Here is a 16,528-nt window from a genome sequence, read left to right on the forward strand (position 1 = left end):
GCTGGGACAAATCATCTGGCAAATAAATAAGCAAGGGAGACCAAACACTGAGGAATGAATCTTCATTTTTCACTCTTTCAGGAGGAATTAATCTAAACAATTCCCTGTACCACAAAGTAACAGTAGGAGGTTTATCTGTGACCCAGTTAAAAATAATACATTTCCAAGCCAGCAACAATAGTTTAGTACATAGTTTATGCTGTAAATAAGTTAATGTTGTTTCTTAATCTTATGCAAAACATTAGGGCAGGGGTAGAGAACTCCAGGCCTAAAGAGCCAGTGTCCTACAGGTCTTAGATGTGTCCTTGATCCAACACAGCAATTTAAATTCTCCAGAGGCCTGGTAATGAACTAATCATTTGATTCAGGTGTGTTGACCCAGGGTGAGGTCTAAAACCTCCTGGACACCGGCTCACAAGGCCTGGAGTTCCCTACCCCTGCATTAGGGCCTATATATAGGCAGTGCAAAATTTTGTACTGGGTTTCTCCCTAACGGTTGTAAGTGAAAGTAGACCTAACTATGCTAATAGTTCCTTTCCATTCCTCCTCAGTATATTGATTATTAAGATCTCCCTCCCATTTTTCAATAGCACTCAATGTACTGCTACTGTGAGCATACAGTGATGAATAAAAAGCAGAAGTAAAATGAGTTCTGTATGTTTCCTTCATAAGAAATGTCTCCAGATCATCATATGTAGTTGTTTCTAAAAATTGTAACATTTTAGCATGAACAAAATTATGAACCTGGAGAGAGCTAAAAATGTTCTCAAGAAAAATTAAAATATGACTTCAATTGTTGAAAGTTCATCAATGTGATGTTTTGATACAGGTCGCCGATCATTTGTAACCTGTTGTTACGCCACATATCAAACAGACTGTGAGACATTCCTGCAACAAAGTCTGTGTTTCTCAATAAAGGGGTTAAAAATAATGTGCCGTCTTCTCTATCCAACCGCTTACGTATCTCCCACCAAACCCTAATTATGCTATAGTATTTGGGTTATTCTTAATCACTGTTTGTAATTTCGTTTTGTCCCAGACAACTAAACTCCAATTTTTTTTTGCGTAAACCTGAGCATAAATAAAACTGGTTTAATGCTACAGACTGCGCTTGTGAAACTGGCTGCAGATCTAAACCACAGTGAACACTGGTGGGTTAGACTGCGCTCTCCAACATCATAATCAAATCAAACAAATGAGGAAATCTATGTTTGGAAGAATCCTCAAAGATTAAAACGGTTCCATTTTGTCTTACTTGCTTGTTTGCTTGTTAATTTTTCAATATGTCTCGTTTTTGTACAGTGACACATTCATTAAATGAGAATCTGAAACACAGGGCACTCCAAGCTGGTTGGACATATTGATGACTTGCTTGAACTCACATCTGCTTCCAATTAGCGGTGATTAGAAGCTTTCCCTTGATTCTCAGTGGAGGAAAACCAGCAGGTCTACTGGCTCTTGTTAAGGTGCAAAGAGTTATTTCAAGCCTACAATAGTCAGTGGCTGTTAAATCAGCTTTAGTGCTGATATCTTATACTCAATCTCATGTATGAATTTAACAAATAACTATTACTTCTTTTTGTAGTTGTTGTTGTTTTAGCTAATTTACTTGAAGATGAGTGAAGTTAGTGAAATGACTCAGGAAAACAGTGTTTGTATGCAGTCTGTTGACATGGACTTGACTTGTCTTCCTCCTGGCAACACGTCCCTGCAACAGGTAATGTTTATTTTTGTTTGTTTGTGTTTTTAATGCATTACCATTGCTGCCAATTCTTTGCTTACTTGAGGAGTCTGTCCCAGTAACTGAATGGAGGGACTGGAAGAAACAGTTTAAACTCAGCTCCTCTGCTTTGATTTGTCTTTTTCTGTTGTTAGACTGATGCGCCCGGTGCAGCTGAACAGCAGACAATGAGCGTTTATCTCAGAGTGAGGCCTTTCTCTAAAGAGGAGCTCTCTAACAATGAGGATCAGGTACACTCGAACATACTGGGATGACCAATAAGGAAAAACCAGTGTGTATCCTCTCTGCTTTCTTCTGCAAGTGTTGTAGCTCATCTGCACATTTCCATCAATATAAGGGACTGGAACATTTTGTTTTAAAACACAAGAGTTCTCCCTACCTCCCCTTGGATTAGATGATCTTGTAGCCTAATACTATTTAAGAGCAGTTGTCTTGCATTCAAAATAAAACTAATGGAAAGAGCACCTGATTTAAGACGTAGTTGCCACTTTTGCACCAACTGGCCCATGCCAGTTCTGACTTTCACCTGTTATGAGATGGTTTGATTTACAAAGACTGTTAAACACTTTGTTTTCCCATCTCTCAGGCTTGTGTTGTGATTGAAAACAGCCAGACGGTGACACTGAATGCACCAAAAGGTTCTGCCACCATGAAGAGCAGTGAGAAAGGAATTGGCATGTCACTCCACAAATTTTCTTTTTCACAGGTCAGTAACATTTGAAATGACCCATTTTCTCCCCCCTTTTATGTCAATAATTGTTGACTTTTTATCTTCTGTTGTCTTTTAGATTTTTGGGCCTGACACAACACAGGCTGAGCTGTTTGAGAACACAGTCAAAAACCAAATGAGTGATTTCTTGGATGGGAAGAATGCACTGATATTCAGCTATGGTGTAACCAATGCTGGGAAAACCTTCACAATCCAAGGTACGGACAGAAGCACAATATCCTTGTGAAGTTCAAGTCGTGTTCTTCTGGTAATGTTTTGAAGTGCTGCAGGAACTCCAAAAGAGCCAGGAATACTGCCTCGAGTGCTGGAAAGCACTTTTCAGTACATTGGAGAACATCAGTATCAGGGAATGGACCTGAAGCCCTACCTCAGGAATGGTGTGCAGTCTCTGGATTTTGACCAAGTAAAGCAGGAAAGAAGCACTAAAGCTGCCATTTTTGCTTCAATTAAAGAAGTAAGGACTCAGTTCTGTCAAATGTATTCCAGAAAAGAGAAGATGGGAATAAAGCACCTGACTGTAGTGCTGTTTACATTCATATGTCTCTCCTCTGGTCTAGGAGTGTGATCCTCTCAGATATCTACAGAGGTGTTCAGAGACCCATTTTCAGCAATAATCCCTCCTGTGTTCAGTGGTACATTGTCTTATCTAATCAAGTTTAACACATTAAAAGCCTAACTTATCACTCAAACAGCTTTTTAAGACATTTGAGCACAAACTCAAACTATTGTGGGGATTAAAGAAACAATAAATGTGTCTGGATCATCCCAGTTTCTGTTTTTAACCTCGTTAAACCAAGTTTACATTTTCCTCTAAAGGGGCTGCAACACCCAGCTGCACAAACCTTCACTTTTCCAACAGTTTCACTCTTTGAATATTTTTCATTTCTTCCAATCAGAATTCTCCAATAGATTTGTAGAAGAAAATTATTTTTCTTTCATGCATCACCAACTGAACCTTTTATGTAAACGTTTCAAGTTGCAGCCTAACCTCATTTAATTTTGCTTAGCAAAGTACTTTTCAACTCTAATAATCAGTAAGAGTATATTTCTTATCATCTATTGGTCATCTGACCTGATAAACTTCAATTAACATTATAACATAGAAGTGATTGTCTCTAAAAATGGGCTCCTGCACGCTTGCAGACATTTTTCCATCACAACTTATGGATGATGAATGATTTGATTAAAGCTGTGAAAACATTACTGATAACCTTCATGTGATGTTACATTAAAGCCAATTTTTGATTAAAATCAGGGACTTTTCTAACTGACCTCCAACCTTTGAGCAGCAGTGTGTACTGTATGTTTGTATGTAACTGTATCTGACCTGGATTTTATCACCAGTTTCAAATAAGAATTTTCTTTAAAGTCTGTCTTTAAACTGTGTCACCACCTTAGGCTTTCATTTGAATTTACTCAAAAATTTCTATACAGTTCTCCTTTACACTGTGTACAATAAAACGTAAAAAAGAATGAGTAATAAAAAGATCTGTAGACAGAGCAGTAGATTAAGTAGACGGATAGAAACAGCTGTTCAGCCATTTTCTAAGAAACCAACACAATTTAAAGGATTGTGGTTTTAAAAGTTGAATTTTCATGTATTTCATATGTTGCTTATTTTTATTTAATTATTTAATTTAGTTATTTTTATTTATTCTACTAGTCCTTTTCAGAAAGGAGCTGTAAAATAGAAAAAAAAAGATTTTTATGTTATTTTTATGACATACAAAACAAATTGATGTATATAATACTATTAAACATAATATACACAATATGTCTGAAAAACATTATGCTGTATATTAAAGTTTGTATTTTCTCCAGAATGTTTGTTCATCTTTTAAGTTCATTTCAACAAATTTGTTTTTACATTTATTTTTATTAAGTTGGGTTTTTTTTTAATTGGAGATTTATAATACATAATTCCACTCTTTAAGTGATTAGAAGAATATGAACGTTTAATATTCAGAGGTTTTCTGACTCTAAATTTTCTTTTGTCATTACTCATCTTTTTCTAATTTACATTTTATACATTTTCAGCCATTTTCCAACTTCTGTGTGAATATCAGCTTTCAAAAGTTCTGCACTTTTGTTTTCAGGTTAAAAATTCTGTATTTTCCAGCTCATTCAACATTTTTAGCTTAAATTCAGCAATTAATTCATTTCAGTGCATACATTCAGATTCAAGCATTCACACTGCAGTTTCTTCAGAAAATGCACTTTCTAGTTGTCTTTGTGATGCTGAATACTTTATTACTCTTATGACCTACAGTTGTTTGGAAATGTGAAGTTTGTTTTAACTTAAAGACTTTGTCTTCTAGGATACAGGCTCGGGTGGAGCTGGGAGTTAAACAAGCTTAACATTTAACAGCTCACTAATGTTTATACACAGGGTTACAGGTTCGGAGTGGAGCTGCTCCAAGAGGGGAACCCTGGAGAAGAATGTGCAACATTCTTGTGCATGTCTCATTGTGTGCAGTTGACACATGGTGAGAGCCGTGTGGCAAAAGAGGAGTGTCAATTACTAACTTGCAGGTGTCATGAGGTGCCATGCGAAGGAGTGACTGAGGAGATCGTCCACAAGATGGAAGCTTGAAGGGGCGTGCCAAGCTCCATCCGACGGCGCAGGAGGAAGTTCAGCGATGGAATTGTGGTTCTGTGAACGGCACAAATGCCAAGTGACTGGGACTAACAGCACTTTCCCCAAAAATGAAGCCAGTAGCTTACTATCCTAAAAGATTAGATCCAGTTGCTTCTGCTTTGCCTCCGTGTGTGAGGTCAGTATGCAGCGGCTCAAGCTGTACAATGTTCCAGGGAAATAGTTTTATTTCACCCTTTGACACTGTTAGTTCCACACGAGGTAGATGTTTTACTGCTGCAGACTAAGATGACATTTCTATCACCTGCAAGACACTTGTCTTTAATGTCACTGCTCCTCTCACAACCACACATAACCATAAAGCGGTGCACAACTCTAAATCCGTCAACCTTTTGCCCTTTTGCATGTAAAGCTGCAGAGAAACAAAATGTGACAATATACACTGATAGCCAATATGCAATAAGCAGTATTATTGCCCAGTAGAATTGCCGTTTTAAATGTGCAGCACATACCGAGGAAAGATCCAGTCACATTAGGGAATGCCTTTGCAGATAAGATAAGAGGCAAAAGAGGCAGCTTTGGGAGCACACACTGCAAAACTCTAAATCTTACCAAGTGTATTTCTTTTATTTCTAGTCAAAATGATCTCATTACACTTAAAACGAGACACAATCAGCTTAAAACTAGAAAAAAAGTAGACTATTTTCACTTGTTCCATTGGCAGATTTGTTCACTTATTTCAAGCTAAAATATCTTGTATTAAGTGAAAAAAGCCTGAATTAAGTGTTTGACAAACACCAGGTGTGCAAGTGATGAAATTCAGCAAGCAGTAGACTGTGCATTTGATTCCTCATACCAAGCAGAAACTGCTCAAAATGGGATTCAAACCTACACCTCTAGAGGAGATTGCAACCTGAACACAGCACCTTAGACCACTCAGCCATCCTGAAACAGATTGAATGGAACTGATTTTCTGATAAAACCAGAATCCAGTTTAAAATCCTTCCCTTCACATAAAAAGTCTTGAATGAACCTTTGGTCTAACTGTTCTTCACACCTGACTGGTAACAAGATGGTGCCGGTGTGTGTGGTTGCTCATCTGTCACTCCCAAGTTTGTTTCTGTTTCTATTATTTCTGACCTGTGTCATTCACCAAACAAAGTCTCTGCTGAGGTATAATCGCCAGACATGATGATCACCTTTTATTGAAAAGGTCGGCACCACCAGGGCTCTTATCACAGCTCCTGACTCTGACCCCTCTGTCTCTGTCCCTTGCACTGCTGATTTTACTCAGTTTGAGCTTGTGATTCTCTCCATTTCAGAGGATGCGGGGTGTCATATTAACCCCGCAGGTTCCCCCCAGGATCCTTTCCCTCCACGATTTTTAAAAGAAAGTTCTCCTAGTATAGGGCAGTCTGTCCTTGACATTATTAACAGCAGTCTGTCCTCTGGTGTGGTTCCTGCAATTTTCAAACATGCAGTAGTGCAGCCACTGCTTAGGAAACCTGGCCTTGATCACACAGTTTTAGCTAATTATAGACTGATTTCCAAGCTGCATTTTCTTTCCAAGTGTTAGAGAAAATTGTTTTGTGTCAACTGAAATATTTTATAGATGTAATGGCATCCTTGAGGTTTTTCAATCGGGATTTAAAACCCTTTATAGCACAGAATCTGCATTCTTAAAGGTCTTTATTCTGGTAACCACGTTGTTCTGATCTTGCTTGATCTGACTGCACCCTTTGACACAGTAGACGACAAAATTCTAATATCTTGATTAAATGATCTTGTGGGTATTGGTGGCACTGCACTTAATTGGTTTAGTCTTATTTGGCAAACAGAACTTTCTCTGTCAGCTTCTCGGTTCCTGCTTCTCTGTCATGTGGCGTCCCACAGGGTCAAGTTTAGGGCTCTTTTACTGTATATATTGCCTTAGGGTTTCATCCTTAAAAGGCATGGGATCTCTTTTCATTGTTCCACTGATGACTGTCAAATTTATTTGCAGCTAAAGCAGAAGGATGGCATCTCCATAAAACCTCTCTTGACATGTCTAAATGACATTAAAGCTTGGTTGGCTTTAAACTTCTTAAATTCTAATGATAAGTAAACAGAGGTGTTGGCGTTTGGAACTAGTGGTCCTTGTGAGTCCTCCTCTGTTGATTTGAGACCCTGGATGTTTATGTTAAACCTGGTATTACTGACCTTGGTTTTAAGTTGGACAGTGATTTTAAATTGGGCAGCCAAGTTAGAGCCTGTGGTGAAGTCCAGTTTTTATCATTTAAGGTGACTGACAAGAGTGAAATATTTTCTTTTTCTGCAGCACTTTGAAGGGTTTTACTTTTATTTCCTCAGTTAGTTATTATTACTCTCTTGCTCTCTAAACGAAACTGAAATACATGAACTCACAATAGAACGTAAGTGAAACTAAACTAAATTAAAAACAAACGAAGAAAATGAAAATGCAAAACTAGAGTAACTCTGCAGTTACCCCACCCACCTGTCGTAGAAGCTGACTAGTGTGAGTGGGCATCAAGAGGCAATGGAGGAGGCTGACTGTAGATGAGCAGCCTGAAGTTTAGAGTGTCGTGGAGAGTTAGCAAAACAAAACACCGTCCCACTTTTAACCCCTGACTTTGACAGACGTCGTCTCTTTTGATGCGACAACCTCTGGTGATTAAATAAAGAAACAAGATTACCTTTCATGTGTTTCTGTTTAGGCTCAAATTGGTTTGATGTTTGGAGGTTTTCTCAGTGTTCATCAGTCACTCATCTGTGTGGCATGTATGTGGCACTGTGGCTTAGTTGGTTAAAGTGCCTGTCTAGTAAATGTAAATCTAGAAAACAGGAGATCCTGGGTTCAACTCCCAGCAGTGCCTAAAAGATTTAAGTTTTGTCTGTTCTCAGTCATCCAGGGCCTGTTAGTCTACGGAACTTGGAAAGATGAGTTCCTGGGTTCATTTAAGGGACACATCCCACTGGTGTATAAATACCTGGGACTCTCTTTGCTTACCTCACTCCTAACTTGCGGCCCGTATATAGACCTGAAGAAATATAATGAAATTTGGCCGTTGAAGTTACTTTTGTTGTTAGGGGGTATTTGTTTGTTGTTAAGTGCAATGTAAAAATAAGTTCTTTAAAAAGCACAAAATGATTTAATATGAAGGCAATATGAGCAGAGAGCACAAACCTGTTGAGTGATTGGCTGTTAGTTCAGTGAGAGTTATTTGTAAAGAAAACACTTTTCACTAGCAGTCAAAACTAATGTGCACACTTATGTCTGCATTTTTGTTTTATTAAATATGAACAAAAGAACTGAAAGTATAGAGCCACGTGATGTGGATCGGGGCGAGGACATCACATTAATGACTGGGTAACAGACGTCTCCGGCGTCCGGAGCACTTTTGCAAATATCACGATGTCTTGATAAACCAAATAGATATTTGAAGTTTATACGGCTACTTTCTCGCCTGAAAATATGTTAAAAGTTTATTTTGTGACGCAGAAACATAAATAAAAGTAACATTGTTGGAAACTGTTGCACTGAAATGTGAGATTTTAAAAAGGAGAATGTGGCTGTTTCCTGTGACTTGTTGGTTTTTGGGGATGATCCTCAGTTTGAGTTTCTTATGTTCAAATCCCAGATGAGCCCATTTGTTGTTTAAGACTTTGCCGCCTCCCTGTTCATTACTGTAATTTGTTACTATCAGGATGTCCTAAAAACTCCATGGAAAGCATTTAGCTTCAATCAATCAATCAATCAATCAATCTTTATTTATAAAGCACTTTTCATGCAAAAAAAAAAAACCTGTAGCACAAAGTGCTTTACATGGTTAAAAGCAGCCCACCCCACCCACCCACCACCTCCACCCTCCCACTCATTCCAGTGGGAGGGTGGGAGACCAGAGAGCAGGGCATTACAATAATCAATGCGACTGGTAATAAAAGCATGGATCAGCATCTCCGTGTTGGCCCGACAGAGAATAGGGCGGACTCTGGCTATATTTTTTAGATGATAAAATCCAATTTTGGTTACGTGTTTAATATGTGGGATAAAACCAAGCTCAGAGTCAAGAATAACACCCAGGTTTTTCACTTGTAGTGAAGGGCATAGTGAAAATGCCCGTAATTTAGACAAGAGTTTCTCTCTCTGAGCCTCAGGACCGATGATTGAAACCTCAGTTTTGTCCTGGTTAAGCTGTAAAAAGTTTTCTGCCATCCAAGATTTTATATCTAGAATACAGTTAAAAAGGGCATCCATTGGTCTGGTGTCATCAGGAGACACGGAGATATACAGCTGAGTATCATCAGCGTAACTGTGGAAGTTCACTCCATGCCTCCTGATGACGCCGCCAAGAGGGAGCATATACAAATTAAAAAGTACAGGGCCTAAAACCGACCCTTGAGGCACACCACATGTCATTTTATGGATCTTAGAGGAGCATGTATCCATACACACCATAAAAGTTCTTCAGAGACAAACTGGCAGGAAACAGAAAGACAGAGCATTTTTCTCTTATATTGACTTTTCTCCACTGGATTCATGTTAAATCTAGAATTGAATATAAAATACTATATTTATATTACTATTTTTACTTTTAGCTTCTACTTTTTTACATCACACTGTGCACAATCTCTATGGAATCAATCCTAGAATAAAAAACAGAATCAAACACAGAAATGGATGACTTTCTGAGCTTTCAAAACAATCTTTCATACACTCATCTTCATTTTTTTTACTCTGATGTGTGACTTTGGAAAAATGACACAATTAACTGTTTGGCTTGTTGGTGTAGTTTCAATGGGAGAACTGTCCCTGTCTCCCTTGAAGGGAGTCGACCCTTGGAAGAACTCGCCTCACGGGTGGAGAGTGAGCAACAAAACCGGTGATACTTCTGAGGCTGTTTCCAGCTCTGTCTCAGAGCAGAAACAGGTTTTTGCTGTCCCAAGAAGCCAGGATGGCAACATCACTGCCACTCTGCACGATCCCAGCACTGCTCCAGAGAAACCTAAAGGAACGGCCCAGGTGGTGTTCACGGAGAGACAGTTAAATATTCTTGTCCATCAGTTTCATTTGAAACATTACCATGAGCCAACAGAGATTAAATAGTTGGAAGAGATGACAGGACTGACCTACAAACAGGTGTCTGTGAAGGTTCTCAGTCATCCAGGTCATCGTAGTCAAAGGAGTTTGCAAAGAAAAGCGTCTGGACTTCTTTAAGTTGCTTGAAGACGTTTCACCTCTCATCCGAGAAGCTTCTTCAGTTCTAAGGTCAAATGGTGGAGAGTCCCAGATTTAAACCTAGTGGGAGTATCCCCCCACAGAGGGATAAAAGGACCCCCTGATGATCCTCTAATCGCCTGAGCCAAGGTGTGAAACTGTAGCCGGTGTTTCAGAAAAACTCAGGAGAGTTTTCTCCAAGCATGACATCCCGGTGCATTTCAGACCCAGCAACACGCTCAGACAAAAACTGGGTTTTCACAACACAACTTTTGAAGAAGCAAGTGGAGAGCCTTGCCAGCAGCTAATGATCCTTTAATTACAAATATTGTGATTTATATCAGACTTTTTGTATTAAGTTTGAATCTTCTTGTCTTCATGTAGCTCAACATAACAGAGTCTCTTCCTCTCTTCCAGTAAATAAAAGGAATGGGGTGAATTTTCGGCCCCCTTATTTTTAACCTTTGGATTTAAGAAATATTTGGATTCAGCAGACTCTGGCTATTGTAAATACATTTTAGTCGATCCAAAACACATACTGGGAAATCAGAGACAGCACATTCAGAAGTTTTGTATAAAACATCAAGAGATGAATTCATGAAAATGTGTTTTGTTTCAGTTTGTTGTACTTTCAGTATTTGTAAAAAATAATGTACATGAAGAATATTATCTGCCTTGTGTATGAGAAACTGTAAATAAAATATTCATTTCACCAATTGAAAGCTAACTTTCTACATGTCTCCAAACCTTCTGTCAGAGACTGAACATCCAAATGTTTTACAGACCTTAGACCTCTATCTTTCCATGTTAACTTGAGCTACAATCCTCTATATTCACAGTCAAAGTATGAGACCCCGTGTCAAGCTCGTGTTGTCACAGTCTACGTCTCACTATGTCTCCTGATTTATTTTTTACGAATATGTTTTACAAATAGAAAAACTCAATGTATCGACAACCGCTGCACACGTAAGATAAATCCACAGATACATAAATCATCAATCATCTTGCGGCCTGTCTGTTAGAGAGAGTATGAGTGTGTGTCTTTGTCACAATTGTATTTGATGATGATTCAATTCAATTCAATTTTATTTATATAGCGCCAAATCACAACAAAAGTCGCCTCAAGGCGCTTTATATTGTACAGTAGATAGCACAATAATAAATACAGAGAAAAGCCCAACAATCATATGACCCCCTATGAGCAAGCACTTTGGCGACAGTGGGAAGGAAAAACTCCCTTTTAACAGGAAGAAACCTCCGGCAGAACCAGGCTCAGGGAGGGGCGGCCATCTGCTGCGACCGGTTGGGGTGAAGAAGGAAAACAGGATAAAGACATGCTGTGGAAGAGAGACAGAGATTAATAACAGATATGATTCGATGCAGAGAGGTCTATTAACACATAGTGAGTGAGAAAGGTGACTGGAAGGGAAAAACTCAATGCATCATGGGAATCCCCGGCAGCCTACGTCTATTGCAGCATAACTAAGGGAGGATTCAGGGTCACCTGGTCCAGCCCTAACTATATGCTTTAGCAAAAAGGAAAGTTTTAAGCCTAATCTTGAAAGTAGAGATAGTGTCCGTCTCCCGAATCCAAACTGGAAGCTGGTTCCACAGAAGAGGGGCCTGAAAACTGAAGGCTCTGCCTCCCATTCTACTTTTAAATACTCTAGGAACAACAAGTAGGCCTGCAGAGCGAGAGCGAAGTGCTCTAATGGGGTGATATGGTACTACAAGGTCATTAAGATAAGATGGGGCCTGATTATTTAAGACTTTGTATGTGAGGAGCAGGATTTTGAATTCAATTCTGGATTTAACAGGAAGCCAATGAAGGGAAGCCAAAACAGGAGAAATATGCTCTCTCTTTCTAGTCCCTGTCAGTACCCTTGCTGCAGCATTTTGGATCAGCTGAAGGCTTTTCAGTGAGTTTTTAGGACATCCTGATAATAAAGAATTACAGTAGTCCAGCCTGGAAGTAATAAATGCATGAACTAGTTTTCAGCATCACTCTGAGACAGGATATTTCTAATTTTAGAGATGTTGCGCAAATGGAAGAAAGCAGTCTTACATATTTGTTTAATATGTGCATTGAAGGACATGTCCTGGTCAAAAATGACTCCAAGGTTCCTCACAGTGTTACTGGAGGCCGAGGTAATGCCATCCAGAGTAAGAATCTGCTTAGATACCATAGTTCTAAGATTTTCAGGGCCGAGTACAATAACCTCAGTTTTATCTGAATTAAGAAGCAGAAAGTTAGCGGCCATCCAGGTCTTTATGTCTTTAAGACATTCCTGCAGTTTCACTAATTGGTGTGTGTTACCTGGCTTCATGGATAGATAGAGCTGCGTGTCATCTGCATAGCAGTGAAAATTTATGCTATGTCTTCTAATGATGCTGCCTAAGGGAAGCATGTATAATGTAAATAGAATTGGTCCTAGCACTGAACCCTGTGGAACACCATATTTAACCTTAGTGTGTGAAGAGGACTCTCCATTTACTTGAACAAATTGGAGTCTATTAGATAGATATGATACAAACCACTGCAGTGCAGTACCTGTAATACCTACAGCATGTTCTAATCGCTCTAATAGGATATTATGGTCAACAGTATCAAACGCAGCACTGAGGTCTAGCAGGACAAGCACAGAGATGAGTCCACTGTCAGAGGCCATAAGAAGATCATTTGTAACCTTCACTAAAGCTGTTTCTGTGCTGTGATGAGCTCTGAAACCTGACTGAAACTCTTCAAATAAGCCATTCCTCTGCAGATGATCTGTTAGCTGTTTGACAACTACTCTTTCAAGGATTTTTGATATGAAAGGAAGGTTGGAGATTGGCCTATAATTAGCTAAGACAGCTGGGTCTAGAGATGGCTTTTTAAGTAAAGGTTTAACTACATCCACCTTGAAGGCCTGTGGTACATAGCCGATTATTAGAGAGAGGTTGATCATATTTAAGATCGAAGAATTAATTAATGGCAGGACTTCTTTGAGCAGTTTTGTAGGAATGGGGTCTAAAAGACACGTTGATGGTTTGGAGGAATTAATTATTGAAGTTAACTCAGAAAGATCAATTGGAGAAAAAGAGTCTAACTTAACACCGATGGTACTAAAAGTAGCTGTAGATAATATTACATCTGTGGGATGATTATTGGTAATTTTTTCTAATGATAAAAATTTTATTTGTGAAGAAGTTCATGAAGTCATTACTAGTTAACGTTAAAGGGATTGTTGGCTCAGTAGAGCTCTGACTTTTTGTCAGCCTGGCTACAGTGCTGAAGAGAAACCTGGGGTTGTTCTTATTTTCTTCAATCAGTGACGAATAGTAAGATGTTCTGGCTTTGCGGAGGGCTTTCTTATAAAGCAGCAAACTATTTCTCCAGGCTAAATGATGATCCTCTAAATTTGTGACACGCCATTTCCTCTCCAGCTTACGAGTTATCTGCTTTAGGCTACGTGTTTGAGAATTATACCACGGAGTCAGGTACTTGGTTTGAGGCTTTAGTTTTCACAGGAGCTACAGTATCCAGAGTCGTGCGTAGAGAGGAGGTAAAATTATTAACAAGATAATCGACCTCTGTTGGAGTAGCGTTCAGATAGCTGCTCTGCTCTATGTTGGTACAGGGCATTGAAGATGATAACAGTGGGTGGATTATATTCTTAAACTTAGTTACAGCACTTTCAGAAAGACATCTACTTTGATAAAGTCTACTCTCCACTGCTGTGTAATCAATTATTGTAAATGTAAATGTTATCAGGAAATGATCAGACAGCAGAGGGTTTTCAGGAAACACTGTTAAATGTCCAGTTTCTATGCCATATGTTAAAACAAGATCTAGAGTGTGATTAAAGTGGTGGGTGGGTTCTTTTACATTTTGAGAGAAGCCAATTGAGTCTAATAACAGATTAAATGCAATGTTGAGGCTGTCATTTTAGCATCTACATGGATGTTAAAATCACCCACAATAATTATTTTATCTGAGCTGAGCACTAAATCAGATAAAAGTCTGAGAAATCAGAGAGAAACTCTGTGTAAGGCCCAGGTGGACGATAGATGATAACAAGTAAGACTGGTTTCTGGGTTTTACAGCTGGGGTGGACGAGGCTAAGCATCAGGCTTTCAAATGAATTAAAAGTCTGTCTTGGTCTTTCGTTAATTAATAGACTGGTGTGAAAAATTGCTGCCACACCGCCCCCTCGGCCTGTGCTTGAGTTTCTGGTAGTTAGAATGACTCGGGGTGTTGATTCATTTAAACTAACATACTCATCCTGCTGCAACCAGGTTTCTGTAAGGCAGAGTAAATCGATTTGTTGATCAATTATTAAGTCATGTACTAACAGAGACTTGGAGGAGAGAGACCTAATATTTAATAATCCACATTTCACTGTTTTACTCTTTGGTTCAGATGTGGATACTGTATTGTTCTTTCTTTGTGATTTTTATGTTTAAGTTGTTTATTGCTGGTTTTTAGTTTGTTTTTGTCTTTTTGGGAGCTGACACAGTCTCAGTGGAGATGGGTTTTGGGGGTAGCAGGAGGAGAGAAGCTGCAGAGAGGCGTGTAAGACTGCAACTCTGCTTCCTGGTCCCAACTCTGGATAGTCATATTTTGGGGGTTTAATAAATTGGTCCATATTTCTAGAAATGAGAGCTGCTCCATCCAAAGTGGGATGGATGCCGTCTCTCCTAACAAGACCAGGTTTCCTCCAGAAGGTTTGCCAATTATCTATGAAGCCCACATCGTTTCTGGGACACCACTCAGACAGCCAGCAATTTAAGGAGAACATGCGGCTAAACATGTCACTCCTGGTCTGATTGGGGAGGGGACCAGAGAAAACTACAGAGTCCGACATTGTTTTGGCAAAGTTACACACCGATTCAATATTGATTTTAGTGACCTCCGATTGGCGTAACCGGGTGTCATTACTGCCGACGTGAATTATGATCTTACTGTATTTACGTTTACCCTTAGCCAGCAGTTTTAAATTTCCTTCAATGTCGCCTGCTCTGGCCCCTGGAAGACAATTGACTATGGTTGCCGGTGTCTCTAGCTTCACATGTCTGAGAACAGAATCACCAATTACCAGAGTTTGACCCCGGCGGGTGTGTCGCCGAGTGGGGAAAAACAGTTGAACACATGAACAGGTTGGTGGTGTACCTGGGGCTTCAGTTTAAGACTATGCTTCCTCCTCACCGTCACCCAGCCGCCCTCTTTCCCCAGCTGCTTGGGGTCTGCCGGGAACAGCTAGCGGGGCCTACGCTATCTTCGGCTGCACCAGCTACAGGGGCCTGGCTAGCTACGGGTGAATGAAGGGTGCGGCCGAGTCTCCAATTCAGTAATCCTGGCCTCCAGAGCTGCAAATATGCTACATTTGTTACAGGTATCATTACTGCTAAAGGAGGCCGAGGAGTAACTAAACATCTGACACAATGAGCAGGAAAGTGCAGGAGGGACAGGTGAAGTAGCCATGGTGCTAACGAGTCGGCTACGAGCTAAGCTAAGCTAGCGAAACAGTAAAGAGACAGTGAGTGAATACTTTGGCTATAAATTAGGTAGTGAGCAGTGTTGGTCAAGTTACTTGAAAAAAGTAATCAGTTACTAATTACTGATTACTTCCCCCAAAAAGTAATCCCGTTACTTTACTGATTACTTATTTTCAAAAGTAATCGATTACTTAGTTACTTAGTTACTTAGTTACTTTTTAAAAACACGATTTACAACCTGAATAGGTGATAAAGCGATAGATCTTTCAGCCCAATTCTACTTTTTCTGCATAATCCATCATACAAAATGTAATCAAATGGAAAAGTCTCTTTTTAAAACTTGTTTTATTAGTTTTAATCTTTTAACTTTATGCATCAAGCAAAATTAAATTATATGCAACATTCTCTGACTGGAAGAAATTTGTTTAACATTTAAACCTATTTTCTGCACATTCCAGCACATAAAATAAAATATTTTTTGTGTTTACACTCACTCTTTCAAATAGATGCAAGTAAAACACAGCAGAAAATAAATAAAATCAAAGACTAGCGGTCCTGTTGCTCTATTTTCACCTGTAAAGCAGGACTGGGGTAGGCGGAGGAGGTTTACCCTGGTGCAGGTGTGCCGCAGCGGTCAGTGGAAGAATCATGAGTTTCTCTGTGAATTTCACATTACGTCGTAGTACACTCGGTGCTTGCTTGAAGTTTAGGGTTTTTTCGCTGTAAAAGAAGTTTTCTTCCACGCACAACGGACACTAATGTTTTGTC

At 39.3% G+C, this 16,528-nt stretch overlaps 1 protein-coding gene and 1 non-coding gene across 4 annotated transcripts; both read left to right on the forward strand.

The window, feature by feature from the left end:
* The first annotated feature begins 1,344 nt into the window (after positions 1 to 1,344).
* Positions 1,345 to 3,234, forward strand: LOC116314631 (kinesin-like protein KIF20A). 3 transcript variants are annotated; one of them, XM_039617195.1, is made up of 6 exons: positions 1,345 to 1,466; positions 1,586 to 1,717; positions 1,876 to 1,971; positions 2,328 to 2,447; positions 2,530 to 2,668; positions 2,741 to 3,234. In XM_039617195.1, exons 2-6 carry the CDS (start codon positions 1,616 to 1,618, stop codon positions 3,034 to 3,036), a joined length of 753 nt encoding a protein of 250 aa, XP_039473129.1. In that variant the 5' UTR covers positions 1,345 to 1,466; positions 1,586 to 1,615; the 3' UTR covers positions 3,037 to 3,234. The 3 variants fall into 3 exon arrangements, with proteins under 3 accessions (XP_039473129.1, XP_039473130.1, XP_039473128.1); XM_039617196.1 differs by lacking the exon at positions 1,345 to 1,466 and having other exon boundaries at positions 1,473 to 1,717; positions 2,741 to 2,925; positions 3,029 to 3,234; XM_039617194.1 differs by lacking the exon at positions 1,345 to 1,466 and having other exon boundaries at positions 1,473 to 1,717.
* Positions 3,235 to 7,851: 4,617 nt separating this feature from the next.
* trnat-agu lies at positions 7,852 to 7,940 on the forward strand. The gene is given in 2 exon segments: positions 7,852 to 7,889; positions 7,905 to 7,940. It is a non-coding gene; the product is annotated as a tRNA-Thr (tRNA).
* Positions 7,941 to 16,528: the final 8,588 nt, after the last annotated feature.

This window comes from Oreochromis aureus, linkage group 9, assembly GCF_013358895.1.
Source record: "Oreochromis aureus strain Israel breed Guangdong linkage group 9, ZZ_aureus, whole genome shotgun sequence".
NCBI lineage: Eukaryota > Metazoa > Chordata > Actinopteri > Cichliformes > Cichlidae > Oreochromis > Oreochromis aureus.

Coding starts and splice junctions, on each gene's coding strand:
- LOC116314631 (XM_039617195.1), top strand. CDS start 1,616: ATGAGTGAAGTTAGTGAAATGACTCAGGAAAACAGTGTTTGTATGCAG. Junction 1,718..1,875: donor GCAACACGTCCCTGCAACAG/GTAATGTTTATT, acceptor TTCTGTTGTTAG/ACTGATGCGCCCGGTGCAGC. Junction 2,448..2,529: donor ACAAATTTTCTTTTTCACAG/GTCAGTAACATT, acceptor GTTGTCTTTTAG/ATTTTTGGGCCTGACACAAC.